At 40.8% G+C, this 21,995-nt stretch overlaps 1 protein-coding gene across 1 annotated transcript in view; it reads right to left on the bottom strand.

Moving 5' to 3' along the window:
• Positions 1 to 21,995, bottom strand: part of S2P (membrane-bound transcription factor site-2 protease) — a 168,744-nt gene that overhangs the window by 145,598 nt on the left and 1,151 nt on the right. The window contains exon 2 of the mRNA XM_090390136.1: positions 20,056 to 20,250. Coding sequence (XP_090246262.1) covers positions 20,056 to 20,250 — 195 coding nt within the window. The remainder of the gene's footprint in view (positions 1 to 20,055; positions 20,251 to 21,995) is intronic.

Below are 21,995 nucleotides of genomic sequence, written 5' to 3'. Positions count from 1 at the left end.
ATGCTATTGCTAATTTGAAAAATTCTAAAAGAAATTATGAAGCTAAAATTGAGAGCATGTTGAAGTTGAAATAATTCGAAGGAATCAAAATCGAAAGTAAAAAAATTACCTCGTGGCAAGTTATTAAATGCATTGTTTTATCCTTAAAGGATAAGTTATTAATGCAACAGGGTGATTTTAAATGAAATAAAGAAAAGAATGATACCATTAAAAGAAATTTTAAACATATGCTACCCAAAATCGTGGAATGTGAAAGAATTTTTGTCTCTGTTACAAGACGGTGAAAACTGAATAAGAAATTTAAGTTTTCTGATAAAATATGAAATAAAAATTAATGATTTTACAGATTTTGTCAAAGACAGTTTATCTTTAAAATCGAGTGAAATTCCCTTTTCAATTAAAAAAGCCAGAAATATCTTTGAAACCATTGTGATTAGCAGTGCTGAAGCTGAGTGAGCTTTCAGCGTAATGAATAATATTGTGACAATTAAACACATAGATGACCATACATCTAAATGGAAAACCATTGCTTCCATTTGATCTGAATCGTTACGTCAAATCATTCCTCTGTAATCATTGCTCAGCTATTGAGCAAAGCAGAAGATCAACAACAAATATTAATAAAGGAGTAAATTCTATATGGAAATTTTTAGAATAAAATTTTCTTGAATATTTATGAAATAATTTTTTTTCATGTAATCTGTGATTTTTTGTGTACTTTTTTTTCTAAAAAGTTTGTTTTTTATGTAATATTTGGTTTTATATTGTGGAATGCTTTGTGATAGTTTTTATGTTATTTGTGATATGGGAAATATTTCGTGTTATTTTTTATTCACAATATTAAAATTTTATCAAGAAAAAATATGTATCCATTATATTTCCCTAGTTGTTAAAAAAAAGACGAATAAAAAAGTTGTGCGTGTGATGAGCATGCGCAGTAGATTGTTTATGCGAAACATCCTTCTTGTTTCTTTTAGGTATTTTGATTTGTATATATCGATTAAGAAATAAAAGAGATTTTTTATTGTAAATATTTTATTGATCATTCACAGATTTTCATAATTTCTGGAAGACAAAATACAATGGATTTATGAACTAAAGTAAGAAATGTATACTTGCAAGTGCAACGTATTTAAATATCTCTGTAAAATAGCACCGATTGATGTACTGATCTTGTAGTTGAAGCAACATACGCAGCTGTTAGGGGCACCTAACAATGGAATGTAACGAAAATGCAAAACGAAAAAAGAAATTGTTGACAAATATTTGTATTGTTGCAATCATACTTACTGCAGTAGTAACTTCAAGAAGCATGATTGTGATGTCATACTATTCAAAAATTCTAAAAAGTTAGAACTCCAGACACTGTCTTATCCAATTATCATCGTAAGGCGAGGCATGACAACCAGGTTTTTATGTTTTGTTTTTTTTTCAGATAGACCTAGGAATGTTTTACACATTCACTTATACACATAGTTAAGGGGGTAATAAGCCGCATCTGACCACCCCCTAAATCCGCCAGTGACTCGAGATATCGTACCGGTCATGAAAAATGTGTCACACCTTTTGATCACACTACTAGTGGTGCAAACGTGGGAAGCGCCTCTAGTAGAAGCCATGGATGATGTCACTTCCATGACCGATCAAATTTACTCAGTAGAAAGTCGCTAAAACTGCGAGCCCATTGTTAACATATTCACAGCTCACCACTGAGGAAGTACAATGCATATAGGAAGGACAGACAGGGCACGAAGGGTGGAGGGGCTATGCTCTTAGTTAAGAAGCATATTAAATCTAAGGTAGTGCATCCAGTCGACATGGGTGACAAGTGCAAAGTTGAGTCAGTTTGGTGTAATATAAGCACTGGAAAAAACAAAATTGAGAATAGGAGTCTGTTATTGATCTAATAATTGTGATGACTTTAGCAAACTGCTATAAGGGAAAATAGAGTGGGCCAGCAAATCAGAATATCTTACGAATGATTTTAACTTTCTAGATGACTGGAATTTGGGTTTGGTTACTCAAACACTCGCAAGACTTTTGTATATTTCTTTGATAACTGTTTTATAAAGCAGTATGTTAGAGAGGCAATAACAGGAAGCAATACTCTTGATATGGTTATTAGCAGTGATTCTTCATGCATTAAGAATCTGCAGGTAAAAGACCCACTGGATGGCAGCTATCACAGTGTACTAATGTGGAATTTAATTAGACATAACTACTGTCAAGGGTAAAGGGAAAGGTGTTTGCTTTCGTAAGGAAGACTACAGAGGCCTCAGACAGTTTTTAAATTCTATAGGAACAAGTAATTATGTTACAAACAGCAAATTCTAAATGAGAAGCATTTGGGAAAGTAATCATAGAAACTACTAAGCTTTTTGTACCAACAAAGAAATACTGACCTAAATGGATGTCAGATGAACATTTGAGACACGCAGCAGAGAAGTGCATGGGATACATATAAATTATCAGGTGATACAGAGGCCTATGGTAGATATAAAATTAGTCTGTAATCAAGTCACAAAGGAGGGTAGGCAAGCTAAGGCAGATTATAAGAAGTCTCTGACAAAGAATACAAAGAAAAGCAGCAAATACTTCTTTGAGCAAATACTTATATAATTCTACAGCAAATACTTATATAAACATTAGAAGAAAGGGGTTTAATCACATTGGGTCACGATGTCAATGGGTTAATTGCTTATGACCCTCCTCAGGTTGCTGACAAATTGAATAAGTATTCTGCATCTACATTTACACAAGAGTATAATTCTGATAGGTTACTGATGCAGTGAACTAAGGAACTGGATGCAAAAAATAATTTTGAATTCTTTAGGGGAGGGAATACCAGAAGTTTATCAAACTCTAACAGGGAGCTAAATGACTTTGTAATAATGGGTAGGAAAGTGGAAGAGAAATTGTTGAAGCTGAACATAAAAAAGGTGCCTTGGGTGAATGGAATCTATCCAATTATATTAAGGAAGGTAGAAAAGGAGGTAAGCAAACCCTTAGACATAATTATGAGAACATCCTTGGATTCAGGGGAGATCTCAATGGACTGGTGATGTGAGAATGTATTCCCAATTTTTTATAAAGGGGGATCAAAATGTGATTAATGTCTGTTCCAGGGAAAATAATAGTCACTGGTTAAAGAAGTAATGCTATTATGCTGTAGTCACAGAATGCATTTTTTAAGGGGCAGTCTTGTCTAACCAACCTGATATGTTACTATGATGTGGTGAAGGAGTGGTCTTGTCAAACCAATCTGATAGGTTACTGTGATGCAGTGAATTAAGAAACTGGATGCAAAAAATAATTTTGACATCATATACTTGGATTTCACAAAAGCTTTTGATAATGTTGCACATACAAGACTGTTGTACAAACTGGAGCAATGTGGCATTAAGGGCAAATTACTGCTATGGAGAAAGGGATGGTTAAATGGAAGATGATAGTGGTTATCAATGGGCACTGCTCTTTGTGGACTAATGTGTGTTAGTTCAGTGCTGGACCCATTGTTGTTTTCAATATTTATTAATGATAATGATGAAGATATATCAGCCTTAATGTCTAAATTTGCAGATTCGTAAGGTGGTTAACAACAGTAATGATGGTATGCTACTGCAACAAGATCTAGAAAAATTACGTTGACAGGCTGAGACATAGCAGATGAAGTTTAACATTGACAAATGCAATGTACTACCACATGGTTAGCAGTAACCCCAGAGTAACTTATTAACTGTGTGATACTACACTCAGTGTAGTAGAAAATGAAAAAGACTTGGGAGTAATTGTTCAGTCAAATATGAAATTCTCTGAGCAGTGCAGACATGCTGTCGGGACAACCCATGGGGTTTTGTCAATAATATAGAGAAACTTTGATAACAAGGATAAGGAGGTGACTATCCTCTTATAAAAGGCCATGGTTAGACTGCACCTTGAGTACTGTATACAGGTCTGGAGGTCTCACTTTAGAAGGGATGCAGATCTACTCAAATCGATGCAGAGAAGGGCAACCAGATTGGTTGCCCTTCTCTGCAGAAAGGAAACAAAAGGGCACTCTTATCTAGAAAAGCTTCATTTCTGAAAATTGCAGTGTCTGAAGACTAGGCACCTGTTGGGAGAGTAGGCTAAATGTCAATGGCATTCTTCCTCTTGCTGAGACCACCCTCATGAGGGGTCATAAATTCAAGTCGAGGCAGGATGGTTGCAGGATGAATGTGCAGAAGTTTCCCTTCACCAGCAGGTGGCTGATTACACTGAACAACAAATTTTGGGTCATATCTTGTTACAGGCATGAAAGTAAGTTTACTTTACAGATTTTGGGGTGCTAAACACAGAAATAGTGCTTAAAATGGCAGATTGGCTCTTTTTTTTTCGAAAAAAGTAGGTTTTTTTTTTATATTTATACAAGATATTTTTTTATTTATATGACAGTAAGGTGTAGCCACAAACATACCTATATCAAACACAGGGCCTTTTTGGCTTTCACTTGTAGTCAGCTTAGGAGGCATTCCTTTTCACCATCCAACAATAATCAGCTAACATGGCAACACTACATTTGCTTTTGTATCTTTGTTCCATCGCTGTGATGTCTTCATGGAAGTGCTCACCATGTTCATCGATGAGGGCACCACAGTTTTGTGGGAAGAAATACAGGTGTAAGTGCAAGAAAGCATCTTCAATGACATGATGCACCCCAGTTTCTTGTAAGAAGTAATGAGATCTTCCACAAGCTGCCTGTAGTTGCCGGCTTTAATATATCCTAGAAAACTGCTCGAAACATTTCAAAAGGCTTTCCACACTGATTTCTCGCTATCACTAAGGGCACATTTGAACTGTTCGCCTTTGAAAAGTTACCTTATTTGTGGACCAATGAAAATGCCTTCCTTAATCTTCTGTGTACTAAGTATTGGGAATTTCTCTTGCAAGTGTGTGAATGCAGGACTGTTCACTTCTAAAGCCTTCAAGAAATTTTCCATGAGCCCCAGTTTGATGTGGAGTGGTGGAAGCAAAACTTTATTTGGATACGTTCTTCAGTCCAGGTGTTAATGATTTTCATTGAGACCAACTCCTCTTCTTGTAGTGCATATCCTTGACACGACTATTCCACTCGCAGAGAAAGCAACAATACTTAGTGTAACCCTTTGGAAGTCCTAATAAAATCCTGATTACCTTTAAATCACCACAAATCTGCCACTAATACTTCTGATAGTGTACACCTAAGAGGATGTTCTCCATGTTTGCATGTTTCTTTTTTATGGACAGCATATGCAAGAAGTATTGAAGACAGCATATGTCCATTGTGTAATAACACAGCCTTAAGGCTAACCTTAGAAGCATCTATAAATAGTTGCCATTCTTCGGGAACGTGCCACATGTTCATTGCTGCCATTAGACCATCAACATCTTTACAAAGAGTGAGTTCACCTTCTGTTTGATAGAATTTATCATAGTCTTTATTTCGAGCACGAAATGTCATTTTTACAGAAAGATCTAGAAGATTGCATTGTTCTAGCCTCAAGGCCAAAAGCTCTGCCTTTTTCTCCAGCAGTTTGAGATCTCTGATGAAGTCATTAAGCTCACTTTCTGTGATCTTATGTAGTTCAGAAGGATAAGGGTTTGGACAAAATAGTGGATCCCTTGATAAAGACAGCTGCTGCACTTCTTTGTGTATATCAAGTTGATGTTCATCAGTATCTTCATCTTGATCAGAAGGTACAGAAAAATGGTCTGATGATTCAGGAATAGGTGAAGTATGGGACGAATTTCATATGGGATATTTGGGTACGTCACTGTCCACTTTTTGATTGTCATCCCTTTTCTAATAGGAGGTTTGTTTGGTTGGTTTTTAGGAGCATTAGCAACTAAGGCCATATTGCTCCAGGATATGCGGTGGACATTCCTTGACCTTTCCGCATCCTCCGTATTTGGTGGTGACGGGCTCGAACCCCGGTATAATCAAGAAGCGTGTGCTGCGCACTGCTGCTCCTTCCCACCTGGCTACGGAGGAGCCCCTAATAGGAGGCACCATACAGAAGTAACGGTCTGTGACATGATTTGTTGACTCCCTCCATATCTTGGGAAAGGCATAAAATGTCTCTTTTGATTCACCCACGTGTTGAGTTTTGATGAACAGGTAGTGCAACATATGTGTGGAGCTCAGTTCTTTTCCTGGTCGCCTACTTTTCACCCAAAGTACAAGAAGCAGGCCTCTTTTATGGCTCAAGTTAAGGGATGCTTTCTTAAAGCTAATGTGATCTCTCCACATATATAACAGAAGTCATCTGGATTATTCACACAATTACCAGGCATATTAATCTTACACAACACTTTTTTTTAATGTGCAAAAAAGTAGGAATCTCACAGGAAACAACTGTTAACTGAGAACAAATCACCCAGTACCCAGCCATATTCGAGGATTGCTGCAATAGAGTTGAAGACGCATTTGAGGTGACAACTTATCATGTGATGCAGAGCAAGGCAACAGTTGCCAATCGTGATAAGAGCATTGTGGTACTGAAACTGCAGTGTTACCATGCGTTTTGCCTAGAGCCATAGTTGATAATAGAATAATTCGCTGATATGAGACCCAACTTTAATTCGAAAACCCAAGCCAACTGACAAATTTTAATGTGATTTTCATGCTCAGCAGCATAATATTAGTCAAGATTGGGTATTTTCATCTTCATAACATTTCACGTATCGACCAGTGCTATTGAAACAGGCTTCCATCTGTTGTTGTTGTGGAAGTGGATAGTCTGAATAAATTCAAGAAGAACTAGACAAATTCTTGGAGAGTATGGATGGGTGAAGTGTATATGCTGTTTTTTTTTTGGTTAATGCTATTGAAGCATGCTTTCTTGTATCTTTTGCCACTACTACTGTTTCAAAAATTTTTAATACAAAATGAGCAAATTATTTTACAGACTCTGTTAACATTTTTTTTCTGTATAAATTATTAAAACTGTGTCAATTTTTTATTTATTATGAAAACCCCAAACACGAAAGGTATCAAAACCTGGGTTGAAGGAGAAGTATGGGGAGGGGGATGCCGGAAACTTTGCACTAGAGACTAAACATGGGTTTCACCACTTCAAGCCTCCAATACGCAAAGTGGTGGTATTTCAACGGTTGATGAGTCATCTACACCAAACTATAGTAGTGCAAATATGGAGCGAACTTTTAACATGCAACCAAAGTGGACTAAAGAAAGAAAATTTTTTGTCACCTCCAATTAAAATTTCTAAAATTTTAAGTTTTCTAATGACAGAAGTTATTTATAAAGATTTCGAATAAATGTTATAAATAAACTATCCTGTACTTTCTTTAGTGCATAACACGCTATGTTTTAAAAACAAATTAATAATAAAATATTGTATTTCATTTTTTAATGGCTTCGATTATTCTTCATTATTATTTTTTTTTTTCAAAAAAAGAAAGAAAAAAAAAACACGCTGTCACCCCTATCCGTATGTTATTTTTATTGCATAAATGAGAGCTCACATAAGCTCAATTTTTTTTATTATTTTTATTTTACTTAACAGTGTCTAGACACTACCACGAAAGTATACTTGGTGCGTCTTCCTAATACATTTAATTCATAACAATAATATGAAAACCAACTAACCTTGTTAAAATGTTTAAATAAAAAGTAAAAATAATCACTTCGCGATAAAGGAGTTAACCAACTTTTAACTCCTTCAGTCCTGAACGAGTGGACCAATAAAAAAAATAAAACAACATCGTAAAGAATATTCCAAAATAAAATCACCACATGCAATAAGAACGTAAAATGACCACATGTTGATCGCAGAGACACTAACTACTCTGTAGTCTCATCAACTACAAAAAAATATTTTTTATTCAATAAAGAACCCAGTGACTTTATGCCGCCTATATTCCAGACTGTCAGCATTTATGACTACGGTTTAAAAAAATAAATTACTTTTAAATGTTGTTATCTTATTGGTTATATATACTAAATATACACAGTAGGTTCCCTTCAAGATGCCTGGTCAGCGTGAAGAGGAAAAGATCAAACCCTCCAGCACATGACAACACGACGAAACAAATGGCCCTCAATCCCCAGCGGTTTTCACTTCCTCTCTTACGGTAGTAACTTCACTGGTGAGAAGATCAGAATGGAAGCGACGACCAGGTACGACCAGGCTGCCACACGAAAACTGAATTTGGCCTATTACAACGTAAGGTTGCTCATCTGTGAAGATAGCACATTAGAGTTGAAAAATGAATTAGAAAATGTGAATTGGAACATCACAGGTTTGGCTGAAACAAGAAGAAATGAATCAATTATAAGTTTATCAAGTGGAAATTTGCTGTACACCAATGGAAACAGTAAAAAGAGTGAAAGTGGAATTGGCTTTCTGGTCCATAAATATATTAAAAACAAAATTTTGGAATTCCAAAGTACATCACCAAGGGAGTCAAGACTGCTTCTCAGGATTTCTGAGAGGTATAAACTAAACGATATAATGATTTATGCACCAACATTGAGTTATGATGAAGAAGAGATTGAAGAAATGTCACCGAAATTGAGAGAGACTTCTAGATGAACAGAAAACTCACTATATCATTATTTTAGAAATGATGAAAAAAATGAAAGAGGCGCAATACGTGAAATTTGCAGACTCTCGAGAAATGTCAGCAATGAACACTTTTTCAAGAAAAGGGCGAACAAAAGGTGAACATGGAAGAGCCCAAAAGGATTACAGAAGAAAATCCCAGGGGCTCACATCTGGTTAGTATGGGCTTGGCACACCCAGGGTCCTGAGCTGGATATCATCATCATACATCTCTTTCTTGGTGATGCCCTCTACTTCTGACTCTCACTCTCTCTTTCTCGGGGTACTTGAGAATTTTTTTTTTTTTTGCTTGGCGCAGTATAAGCCTCAGGCTTCACTGCACCATATAGTAGGCGCCTCCGTAGCCAGGTGGGAAGGAGCAGCAGTGCGTAGCACACGCTTCTTGATTACACCGGGGTCGAGCCCGTCACCACAAAATTCGGAGGATGCGGAAAGGTCAGGGAATGACCACCGCATATTACCGGAGCAATATGGCCTTAGTTGCTAATGCTCCTAAAAACCAAATAACAAAACATCATATGGCTAATAATAATAATAACCAGACTGATGGACCCGGGTTCAAGTACCACTTTGGCGGAAGCGAACGCGGCTCCATCACGTTGGGAGATCGGTATAATAATAGTAATAAAAATTAAATAATAATAATTAATTAATTAATAGCAATAAAAACTAATAAATAAATGAACATTGTGAAAGTTGCTCCAAGGGACCTTGGAGCAACTGCCTTAGCCGCCCCAAGACCTACTTAGACCTACCCCAAGGTCGGAGTAGCGGCTAAGGCAGATTGTGGCGCCATCTGGCGTCACTTCCCTTCCGAGAGCTACCACTGCATATAAGCCGAAGTTAGCAGGTCCACCTCCACAGAGGGATGATGTCGCATAGAAATATTAATCAAACTGCATCGAGTATGGAACAGGATAGAGTCACTCATGTTCAGGCCTTTGGCAGAGGGGTCGGTTCGAAAAATCAGACTGTCTCCCAAGGAAGAGAGTGGAACGAGTGGCGCAGTGCCCCGTATGGCTATCAAAAGAGAAGGGCAAGACCATCAGCTCCAACAGCTGGAAATGCTTCCTGCGCAACTGCGCTAGTGACAACCCAGGAAGGGAGAAAACGCCAACTCATGAAGTGGAGCATCGAAATCAATACGTACATCATGCAAGCGTACTACAAAATAACGAAGCTAGAGACCGATATGAAAACTTACAGGGCGAAATTACATACCATGTGGCTGGAACGAATCCGGGATATTCAGGTCACCGAACGGCGAATAGCGGACCAGAGAAGGACCATCGTCACGAAGAACCTGAGAGCTCCTGCAATCTTGGAAAAAATCAAACAGGATGTGAGCGATCAACTACAAAGGATAAAGAATACCGAACCAAAGGAGGAAGAATATTACCTCCACCGAACCAGAGGAGAAAGAGCATGAAGAAATACAACCCACAGCAGCTGAAGTGGAAAGAGACGAGGTCATGATGTCCAGAATAGAGGACGAGCTGGAGAGGGGCCCTAACAGAATTCGAAGGAATGGACCCGCAAAGACTCACGTAATACCGAAGCAGAGGCCGAATAGAACCTTGTGGAGTGTCACAAACCACCTGAATCGACACATAATATCGCATTACCTCGACAGCAATGGTGCAACACTGGAGGCCATCCACACAGCCGTGTATTATGGTGCGGTAGCAGCCACGAGGATTAATGGAGGAGAAGCGAGAGGCCAGCAGCAGAAGAACGGAAAGAAGAAGGAACCACCAGCTTGGGAAAGAAGACTTCAGCAGAAGATGGTAGAATTAAGAGTCAAGATAGGCCAGTTGACTCAGTACCAATGGGGCAATAGGAGTAAGAAATTAATTCGAAAAGTGAAGAGAATCCTCGAGAGAGACAGCGTCCACAGTTCAGTGTTCAGTGGGTTGAGAGTCAAACAGTTACTCCCATCACCGCGAGTTTACATTGTGGTGTGATAGAGTACACTGTAAGTGCCAGTGATTTAAAAGTGTATGGATATTGTCCAGTGTAGTGTTCTGTACCGTTGTTCATCTGGTCATTTAACCGCTGAACCCTTAATGGGACCCAACGTAGCCCACACTTTGCCCCATGGAGGCAGACCAGGCATATCAGCACATAATTTTAACGCATTGCCACCTAATTTCCTCGGATTTCAATGGCAAGGGCCTAAAAACAAAATGAAGACTCTGTAGGGGTTATACGCAGAAAGGTGTATAATGCCGAAAAATTGGGCGAACCGAATTTTAGTACTTTTAAGTTTCTACTGTGTGGGATATACGCTGTGAGAAGTAGACAGGGTGGATGGGGAGACTGAAGACTAGGGGCTAGAAGTTGGTAGTAAGGGGTACTACCAACTTCTATAGAGTGATTGATCCCTGCATTTAACAGAGGGACAGGCCCATGTCCCACCAGAAGGAAGGTTTCTGGTGGGACATGGGCCTGTCCTTTCTGGTGGGACATGGGCACGGTGCCTTCTTTACCAGGAAGTGGTAAAGAAGGCACCGTGCAAGGGAGCACAGGTGTAGGTTGCCAAAAGGCCTTTGGTGTTGTCATTCCAGTTGATAAAGTCCAAATTAGCGGTTTTCGATTTCAGCAGGTTTCTTTGGAGGGGTCAAGAATTATTCTTCTTACAGTTCTACTATTACAAATGTTCTGTTTTACTGACGGGCATCTTGGTTCAGCGGTTATATCTTTCGCTAGTGTGGTTCATCTTGTTCAAGTCTAGAAGATATTAAAGGAATTTGTTGTGCCAGGAGGGTTCTTTGTCTTGTGAAGAGATCCTTTGCAAAGCAAGAGAAGGCACAGTATTCATCCTGTATGTCTAATATTGTTGATCGTTTGGAATATTTTATTATTATTGTATTAGCGTCTCCCGTAAATGATTACATATACCCGTTGATGTGTTATTTCTGTAAATTGCGTGTGTTCTGTGGTCGATTTGCCTGTTTTGCTGGACGAAAAACCCCAGTTTCTGGGAAAAAAAACCTTCCTATCTACGCTTAAGACCGACTAACTCAGCCACGTAGTGAAAAAAAGCCCATTAAAGTTCCTCACGTCATCGACGGGATTCGAACCCGGGCCTTTTCAACGCGGTGTATGGAGGACGGTGACGATACCACTGTGCTACCCAAGTAGACAAATCCGTTGGAATATTTCTGATCTTCGTAATGAAGATAAAACGAAGGTTATATCTTCATATAGCTGGCGGCGTGGACAAGGTGATGCCAGCTCTCGAGCCCCCGCAGGTACATGTTGGGCCCTCTGTGATGCCGAGAGCGGCGAGTATAGCAATTATAGAGCCGTGATCATTAAGTAAAAACGTTGTGCATATGCTTGGGGAAAACCATGGTGGGGATCTGGGGAAAGTTTTATTGACATCTGGTAGACAACTATACGAAAACATGGGCCAAAAATCAGAGAATAGGAGAGTACTTGGACACATTGATGCAGAACCTCCTTGCACTTAGCAAGAGACTACGACGATATAAAGAGAGCTCCCAGAGGAAAATAAACAACCAAATCTTCGATGAGGACCAAAGAGGCTTCTACAGGCATCTCCGAGAAGACGGAAAAATCAAACACTATGCAGCAAGGGGGGGGAATGGAGCACCTGAGTAGAAGACGATTGAGGAGTTTTGGGGAAACATTTGGAGCAGGGAAGTAAGACATTACAGCCAAGCCCTTGGATAGAAGTAGAACGCAAGAAAACCAAGGACGTCCAAGAAATGAGAGGGTGGGAGATTCGGGAAGAAGAAGTAAAACAGACTATCAAGCACTCTCACAACTGGCGAACTACAGCAATAGATAACGCCCACAACTACTGGTACAAGAAGCTGACTTGAATGCATAAGCACCTGGAAGAGCAATTCACCCGAATGATAGGGCAGCGAGAGACAATCTCTAAGATTCTTAATCAAGGAATCACATATCTGAAGCCTAAAGATGAAGATACCAGAAACCTGGCGAAATATAGGCCAATCACCTGCCTCCCAACAATGTACAAGATTCTGAACAGCTGCATAACCAGGAAGACATCAGACCACTTGGAGAGCCAGAACATAATGGCCGAACAACAGAAAGGATGCAAGCGGATGAGCAAAGAATGCAAGGAGCAATTCACCAACCATAGTTGCACCGGTTATAGAAAAAGCCTACAAGAAGCGTCGCAACATGTACAAAGCCTACATCGATTACCGCAAGGCCTTCGACTCCGTGCTTCATAGCTGGCTAATGGACGCGCCGAACATCTACAAAGTCAATCCGATAGTGACAAACTTCCTAGAAGAAACGATGGCGAAATGGAGTACCAGAATCAAGGTCGAAAACATCACAACCAGGTCAAGCCCCATTAGGAGAGGAATCTTTCAGGGAGATGGCCTGTGGCCGTTGTGGTTTTGTTCAGAACTTAACCCGCTATACACCATGCTCAACAATAGCAAGTATGGATATAACCTCAAAGAAGGAAGAAAGAACCTCTACACCCTCACCCACCTGATGTACATGGATGACATCAAACACTATGCAGCAACCGAGATGCAACTCCAACAACTACTCCAGATCACCGAAGAATTCGGCAATGATATTAGGATGGAATTTGTTCTAGACAAATGCAAGACCCACGGATTGCACCAGAGAAAATTAGTCAACCGAAACTACCAGCTGCACACTGGAAAAGCGATCGAAGCCGTGGCAGAGGAAGAGGCCTACAACAACTTGGGGACGATACAGGCTCAGCAGTTACAGCACAAGGAAATTAACGCCTGCCTGACCGAAAAATACATTCAGATACTCAGAAGGCTGCTGAAAGCAAAGCTCAACAGAGGGAACAGAGTTAAAGCCATAAACACCTATGCAATCCCAGTGCTAACATACACCTTCGGGGTCATAGATTGTACTAACACTGAGCTGGAGGATAGCATGAGAAAGTCAAAGACAATGATGACCAAGAGCCGCCAACACCACCCAAAATTTGCCGTGGAGACACTGACAATTGCCCAGGAAGAAGGGGGCCCTGATAGACCTCATTGTGCGATAGTTAACCTTAAGGATTACTTCCAGAAACACACAGCAGCACTCCACCAGGCCAAAAGCATGATAGACAAGCTGTATGCCCCATTCAACCTAAGCGAGGAGTCCACCCAACTAGGAGGCACAAACGAAGCTAGAAAGATGGGCAGAGAAGACACACCATGGCATTTTTTTTCCATTTATTTACACACACAATTTTATGTACATTCTCATGATATAAACAATTTATATATAAGATTTTATACAGTTTTATAAACATTATCATATACAGAGTGATTCACTACCAGGGCGACAAGCTTGCATGGGTAGGGGGCACAAAGACGAATCCGAATCACATAGCATTGCAGGGTCCGAAATGCCTTCGTCATGTGGTAGAAGACGTTGAACGGGAGGTCGCGTGAACAGCGATCCCGCTGGAAGTCAGCATTTGCGAACCGGTTCCCGAGGCAGTAGGATGGACGAGTATTCAAACGTTGAACTGGCCCATATGCACCTCGCGGTGGGGCAGCGAAACTGTAACGGGCGCGCCGCTCTGCGCTTGTACCAGGAACGTTTCCCGCACAGGCGTGCTCCTCATCATACGATTTTCGCACGTGTGCACAGAAGGTTACGTGAGACTGGTTGTTTCACCAGCGGTACCATGAATCGAGAGCGAACGACGAGGACGCTAGACAATGAGGAGAAGGTCCTACGTCTTGCAGAAGGCAATCCGAGTACGAGAACTCGAGCGATAGGCCAACGATTGGGTATGTCCCAATCCACTGTATGGAGGATACTGTCAACAAACCAAATGAGTTCATACCATCTGCAACGCGTCCAATCATTGGAACCTGCGGATTATCCACTCCGGAGGACTTTTGCTAATTGGTTACTTCAACAGAAACGGTTCGCGAATGCTGACTTCCAGGGGGACCGCTGTTCTCGCGACCTCCCGTTCAACGTCCTCTACCGCATGACGAAGGCATTTCGGACCCTCCAATGCTATGTGATTCCGATTCGTCTTTGTGCCCCCTACACCTCCTGCAAGTTTGTCGCAATGGTAGTGAATCACCCTGTATATATATATATATATCCATTCTATATCATGGTAGGTAACCAAGGTACTGTGTGTGTTTGCGTGTGTGTTCTTATATCGGGGTAGCTCCTAGGCCTTATCCCAGCTCCACCTTTGTACCCTGTTATGGTGTAAGGTGTAAGGTGTAAGGTATATTGTTGTCATGCGGCCCAGGAGTTTCCCCCATCTCCGCGTTGCTTTCTTTGTGGGTGTACCAGTTTCCTGGGAATGCCAGAGGTTTAAAAGTGTGTGGGTATTGTACCTGTGTAATGTCGTGTACCGTTGTTCATCTGGTCATTTAGCCGCTGGACCCCTGCTGGAGCCCAGCGTTGCCCCACCTTCGCCCCGTGGAGGCAGACCAGGAAACACCAGTAGACTAAGATTTACTCTGGCAGGTCCTGCCGCTTAATTTCCTGAGATTTCGGCAGCTAGGACCTTAAAAAAAAAAAAAAAAAAAAAAACTTATGTACACATACACATATATGCACATATACACAACAGTGATACATAATATATACGCATCCATGCAATCGTAATTACTTTGGATGTTTGCATACAGCACGTGTGCATGCATTCATATGGCAGGAGTAGGGCATTGCGTAGGATAATTAGGCCGAGACTGGGCGAAGATTATTTTTTTGCTAGATTAAATTTAGTGTGTAGGGCGCTCGCGTTGTGTATAGATAGAGTGGGGGAGGGGAGGAAGAAGGTTGGGGGAAAAGGCAGAAGTATGGGGGACACAGAAGAGATTCCCCCAGGTGGTCAGTGAGGCATGCCCATGCCTCACCAGAAGGAAAGGTGGGGTAGCAGGGGGCGAGGCGACTGGTCATCTCGTCCTGCCAGGAAGGGATATTAAAGGAGAGCCAGGCTAGTGCTTGGCTCAGGCCGCCAGAACAGCTGCTATTCGTCCTTCATTCAGATTTTTTGTCTATCTTCATGGTTGCTTAGTAGTCCATCTTTGGTGTTATGCACATTTTGGCTTCTAGCCATTATGTGGCTAATGTGCATTCAGGTCCCGTCTTCTTCTGTACAGGGCTTCAGCGAACTTTGAGAAGGCAATATATTCCTGTCTCCCATCCAGGAGGTGTTATTCTCTATTTCTGGGCAAAAAAGTGATCCGAGTGATGAGTTGGCAGCGGAGGTCATCATAAAGCTGGCATTCATGCATGAGGTGGTGCCAGCTCTCCAACTCTCCACAGCAGCAAGTAGGGTCATCTGTAATGCCCAGGGCTGTAAGTTTAGCCTTAAAGGCAGCATGTCCTGTTAGGGTATGAGGTATGAGGTATGAGGTATATTGAGGGTCTAGCGGCTCCTGGGATTTCTCCCATCTCCGCGAATGTTCTATGTATCGGTGACAGTACCCTGTCAAAGCCAGAGATTTAGAAGTGTGTGGGTCATGAGTAGTATTATATGTTGTGCCCATTGTTTATCCGGCTTATTGGCCGCCAGGCCCCTAATGGGACCAGACGTTGTCCATACCTCGCCACGTGGAGGCTAGCCGGGTGGTACCATTGAGTCAATTGTACTCTGGCAGGTCCTGCCACTTACTTTCCTGGGATTTTAGTGGCTAGGACCTAAAATAAAATTGGAACGACCGCGGTTGATTTTAAATCACTTACATTAAAGCACTAATATGGGGTTTGCGCTGAAAGCCTGTTTCTGAAGTGCCTAAAAGGTTGGGCGAAATTTTTTGGTGTATTTAAATTTGGACGTGTAGGGCTATACGCTGTGCAAGAAAAAGTGCTGGGAGGGGAGAATGAAGGCTGGTGGGTGAAATAGGAAGAAGAGGGTCGATAGGGTAGGTGACCCCCAATTTTTTCAGTGAGGCATGCCCATGCCCCACCAGTGGGAAGAAATGGTGTGGCAGGGAAGAGAGGCGACAGCAAGCCGTCACCTCCCTCCCCTGCCGGGTGTGGGAGTAAAAGAATTGCACTGCACAAAAGAGTGCAGAGCATAGAGCCAATATGGCTCCGTTGAGGCAGCAACTTGGAGTTTCTCTATCTTCGTTGGTCTTCTCTGTCATTGGTAGCCATATTTTTCCTCAGCTATGAACACTGGTCAGGTCCATTGTTGGTCTGTTAGCTATGGCTGTGGTTCTCTTCATCATGGGAAGATCCGCAGCTCCATGGGGTTATTCTTGCGATCGCTGGTTTTAAATGATTAGTAGTAAGCAGGTTCCTGGGCGAGGTTCTCCTTGAGTCCTCTCCACGCATGTTCTGTGTTTTTTTTTTTTTTTTTTTTATCTTCGGTAGATGGCTATCAATGTTTTACGCCTACCAAATAGTTTTTGGGCATATTCCTTTAGCTCCCTGTATTCCTCAAGTGAGTCCAATAGATGTGATTCCAAGTTCTTGGGGAGGTAGTGTATTGCAGTGATCAGTCTGCACCTGAGGTCCTCATAATGGGTGCAATCATACATAATGTGCTCCCAGCACTCAAGCTCCCCACAGGCACATCTCGGATCCACCTCAATCCCCAGCGCTGCCAGCTTGGCTGTAAAGGCCCCGTGACCAGTCAATAAATAGGTGGTGCGGAAACTCTGCATAATGGGCCTGAAAAGTGTCAGTGTAGGTGTGCAATATTAATATGTTGTTTTGTTTGTGTCAGGCTATTACGCCACCAGGGTGCAGTCAACGTATGGGCAGCTGCTGCTTGGTGCCCATCCCTAGCACCGGGCCTGGGGCAACAGTCCTCCTGTACCGGTGTTATTACCACCGAAAATCTCGCACCCGCCAGAGGGAGTGCAATACTGGCAAGTGCCTGCAATCCTGCTCCCGGGTTGCCCCTACCCGAGAGCCAGCAAAAAAAAAAACCCATTAGTTATACACATTATGGTCTGAGTATTTAGATAAAACACTCCTGTTTTTAGGAGATAGGTAATTTTGGTCCCGAATCACCAAGACCAACCACTCCAAGGCTAGGAGGATGTTGTAGCAAAACAATTGTAACAATTATATTAACATATATACATGATTTCCTAGTCCTATTTTTAATTTTTTTTAACCACAGTTCAATTATTCTCAGTACATTTTCTGATTTTCAAATGAAGTCACAAGTTGAACTATCCAGTTTGATTTCATTCAAGAAAGAAGTCAGTTCCAGTAGTCTTCCCCGGTTCTCAGCTGGTTGGAAGCTGCACATCGTATGCTTCGATAGAACTCTAATGGGAAGATATACAGGGTGTTAACAGGATTCTCATAAGAATGTTGATTGGTTCTGGGGCGTGATATCTGAAATGCAAAACTAAGGAACTAGAGGGAAACATAGTTTACAAGCATAACTTCTTCTGAAACTTTTGGAGTTATACCTTGTGTGGTCTTAAGTGACATCTAGATTTGTGGCCATATAGATATGAACTACCGCATACATACACTTGAAATCTACATGACTTAATGAAACGTGTTTTTCACAACGAGAACTTTTGTAAGTGAAAATACTCCATCTTCTTACCTATGGACTGTCATTGGAATTCCAAATCATACACAAGTTAGGCTCTCGGGAAAAAGAATAATTAGAAGTCTTCAGCAACTAGAAGAGAACCACATGAAGAAGAGTTTTAAGACATGCTGGCACAGAACGGAGAAGACCACTGGGACTTTAATAATTCATCTGTACATCCTACATCTTATTTCCTCGAGGGTGAAGGAATCCTATTTCTAGTCTTCTTTTAAAAACAGTCACTGAAAATGTCTGTAAAGCATTAAAATTCCTACAGCTTTCTACCAAAGGACTTATGTTATCTTCTGTCAGATCGGATACACTGCTAAACAACTGTAAACGTACCTGAAGATACTGTGGGCAATCAAATAAAACATGAGACCAAGTTTCCACACCCCCCACAAGTGCAGTAAGGGTCTGGCTCAATTCCACGGTCGTGTATCTTGGTTCTGAGGGAGCCATGTCCCGTTAATAGGTATGTTTTATTGATCGAAGGAGCAAACCAAAGATTTCTTTCCTTGACGGCAGAAAAGTCCACTTTGGCTATAAATTGCCTCGTAACTATTTCATGTTCGCTGGCATTCCACCGATCCTGCCACACAGATGTCAGATGTTCCCACAATCTTTTCTTTCTTGTTTGACCTCGTTCACTGGATCACATGTTATTCCCATTAGTTCCGAAGCCAAATCTTTCCTAAGCCGATCTGTCATCCCCTTGAATACGATATACAGATCCAGGGGAATGGTTCCTGCTAAGACTTGTAATGCATTGTTTGATACAGTTCTAGGGGAATTTAAAATAGATAATAACATGGCTCTTTGAAGAGAAATAAGTTTTATTTTCATTTTAACCGTTATGACTCTGTGATACCAAATGGTTGCAGCATATGAGACTATTGGCAGAAATATTGTTTTATAATATAAAAACAAAATCCTTTTACTAAGTCCCCATTCTTTCCTTGATATTCTTATTATTGAGGCAGTAAAATTCCTTATTTTATCTCTAAGTTTACATACATGTGGCAGAAAGCTAAATTTATCATCGATTAGCATGCCTAAATATTTGTTTTGTGATACATATGGGATTTGAGAGTTGTCTATCAAGATCTTAGGAGCTTTGAAGGTCATAAATTTGGTCTTTGTTGGTGATATGTTTAGTTTGTTAAGTTTGGTCCATACAAATAGATCATTTAATATAATTTGCATTTTTTCCTCGAGTATCCTCCTCGAACGGCTCTCAACAACAATTACTAAGTCGTCGGCGTAAACAATTTTCATAACCTCCTCGTGGTATTTTGTCATCCACTGATCTAAGACTGCGTTCCAGAGGAGAGGCCCCAGTACCGACACCTGAGGGCATCCTCTGGAAACGGTAGCTGAATACACTAGGTGTTTTGCACAAATTCTGATGTATATGTCTTGGAAGTAGGACCTGATGATTCTATAAGTATAGTTGTCACATCCTCCCAAGCACAGTGACACAAGGGCACTCTCCCACCTTACCGTGTCAAAAGCCCCCTCAAAGTCAATGAACACTGCCAACACATACTTAGCTTGGGAGTTTTCTGCATAGTTCTTGAGGATGGCAATGGCATCTTCTGTTGAAGAACCTTTTTTAAACCCTAACTGATTATTTGTACATAGATGGTTATCCTGTAACGTTTTTTTGTATTCTTGAAGAGAGTAGCCTTTTAAAAAGTTTCCCCAAGTTTGCCAATAGGGAGATTGGTCTGCATACCCTGGGATTAGATGTCGACTTCCCAGGCTTATGTAATACTTTAAGTAGGGCAATCTTCCACACTCTTGGAAAGACTCCCTCGATATAACACTTGTTCATGAGATTGAGGAGGATATTGGGAAATAGTTCATAAAATTTGACAATTATCTGGTTTCCTATCAGATCCATCCCTGGACATTTCTTACTGTTTAGTTTGGAAACAGCTGTTCCTAGTTCAACAAGAATAAAAGGATTGACGTCACATGTTCCAATATATTGTTGATTGTCTCTCCTAATTTCTGCTTGTTCGGGAGAATCATCTTCTGGATTGTCTTGAGGAAAAAGCTTATTTACAATAGTATCAACAGTAGAGTACCAGTCGGTAGTTTCTTGTAAGTCCACTATAACAGTGTTATATATGTCTCCAGAGATTAACTTGTTCCTGGAAATCTTGTACACTAGACCCCACGGTTCGGTGTTTCCCGTGTTACGAACAAAGTTTTGCCAACATTCAATTTTTGCATCTGCGACGGCTTTATGTAGCCTTTTCTTTAGATCACTGTATTGTTGTTTCAATCTCTGGACATCAGTGTCTGCCACGTGCCTGTTTCGTTGGTAAGTTTTCCTAGCAACTATCACCTCTGTTAAACTGGACGGTCAGATAACTAATTGGATTATTTTACCATCACTTATTAATAGTGATCATAATGCTATAGTATTCAGTATCAAACCCACAGTTAGAAATGCGGATCTACAACTGGTGGACTTAAGAAGATATTCCATGATAAAAATTAAATGGGACAAGTTTAGAAATTTTCTAAATTTGTTCTTCCGTCCTGAGGTGGCTTCTACTTTAAATTCCTTATCTGCCATAGAATATTCAAACTATGTTCAGCCACACTTATTCCTTGCTATGAGCTACTCTGCTAAACGTAAACAATCCAGACGCCCATCTGTACCCTGGTGGACTTCAGAACTTACTGCATTAAGAAACCAAACCATCAATGTTTGATGTTCCATTTAAGGATGAGAATGTGTAAGGTCTGTTTGGCAAATTTTGAACTACTAAATTGTAAGACAATATTAAATCTTCCACAGCAGACTCTCTGTTGTCTGAAATTCTGCTGTGTCAAAAAGATGATTTGGCATTTAAATCAGCGCATATAATTAAATTCCCTGAAGCAAATTTTGTGCATATACGATCCAGCTGATGTAAGGACGTTTGAATATCTGCTGACAGAGAGCAATGCAGAGACACTAGATCAAAAGTAATAATTGGAGTCCAGATCAAAAGACAAGTTACAGTGTCTGTACACGCTCCCGAGATGGTTGGCATTACTAATTCATAATGGCATATTGCTATTGCAGTTTTAGGAGGGGTTTCTATAGAATGAACAATTCTGAGGGACAACGGGAATCGCATAACCCTGTGAATCAAGCCCCCTACTTGAGTCGATTAATAAGGTTCTTGAAAGCATATAAGATCATAATTATTTTCAATCATCGCCACTCTTACTTCATCCATGACCAGTCGTGACCGCTGGCAGTTTATTTGCAGTATTTTTATACCCTCAAAAAACCCACAACGTTAGAAAAATTTGTAGTGGCCGTATTATTCTTCCCCGGGGGCTCACATCTGGTGAGTATGGGCTTGGCAAACCCAGGGTCCTGAGCTGGATATCATCATTCTTCTCTTTCTTGGTGATTCCTTTGTATCTCTCTCTCTCTCTTCTTTCTTTCTCAGGGGGTAACTCGGGATTTTTTTTTTTTTTTTGGCTGGTGCAGTATAAGCCTCAAGCTTCCTTGTACCATATGGCTAATAATAATAATAATAATAATATTCATTACGAGTTTTTTGGTTTACTAGTTCAACAGCTCGTTTATACTCCGGACAGTTATTGTCTCGAACTGAATGCTGACAATCTCTGTTGCGTCTTTTACAATTGACACACCGAGGGGGTTCTTCCTTGTGTATGTATTCAGCAACCACATGTCCACCGCCTCCACAGTGACCACAAGACACGGTCTTAAGTGTGAAATTTAAAGCTGAATGGCTATAGGCTAGACAGCGGAAACATTTAGTAACCACTGTGAAACGACGGAATTTATGTGAAGTGAAGCAAAGAAAGATACGATCATTCTGTAT

This window comes from Mastigoproctus giganteus, chromosome 1 (assembly GCF_048544385.1).
Source record: "Mastigoproctus giganteus isolate SK-2022 chromosome 1, ASM4854438v1, whole genome shotgun sequence".
Taxonomy (NCBI): domain Eukaryota; kingdom Metazoa; phylum Arthropoda; class Arachnida; order Uropygi; family Thelyphonidae; genus Mastigoproctus; species Mastigoproctus giganteus.
Note: the sequence above shows the minus strand (reverse complement) of the source record. Positions and strands in the feature narration are given on the sequence as shown.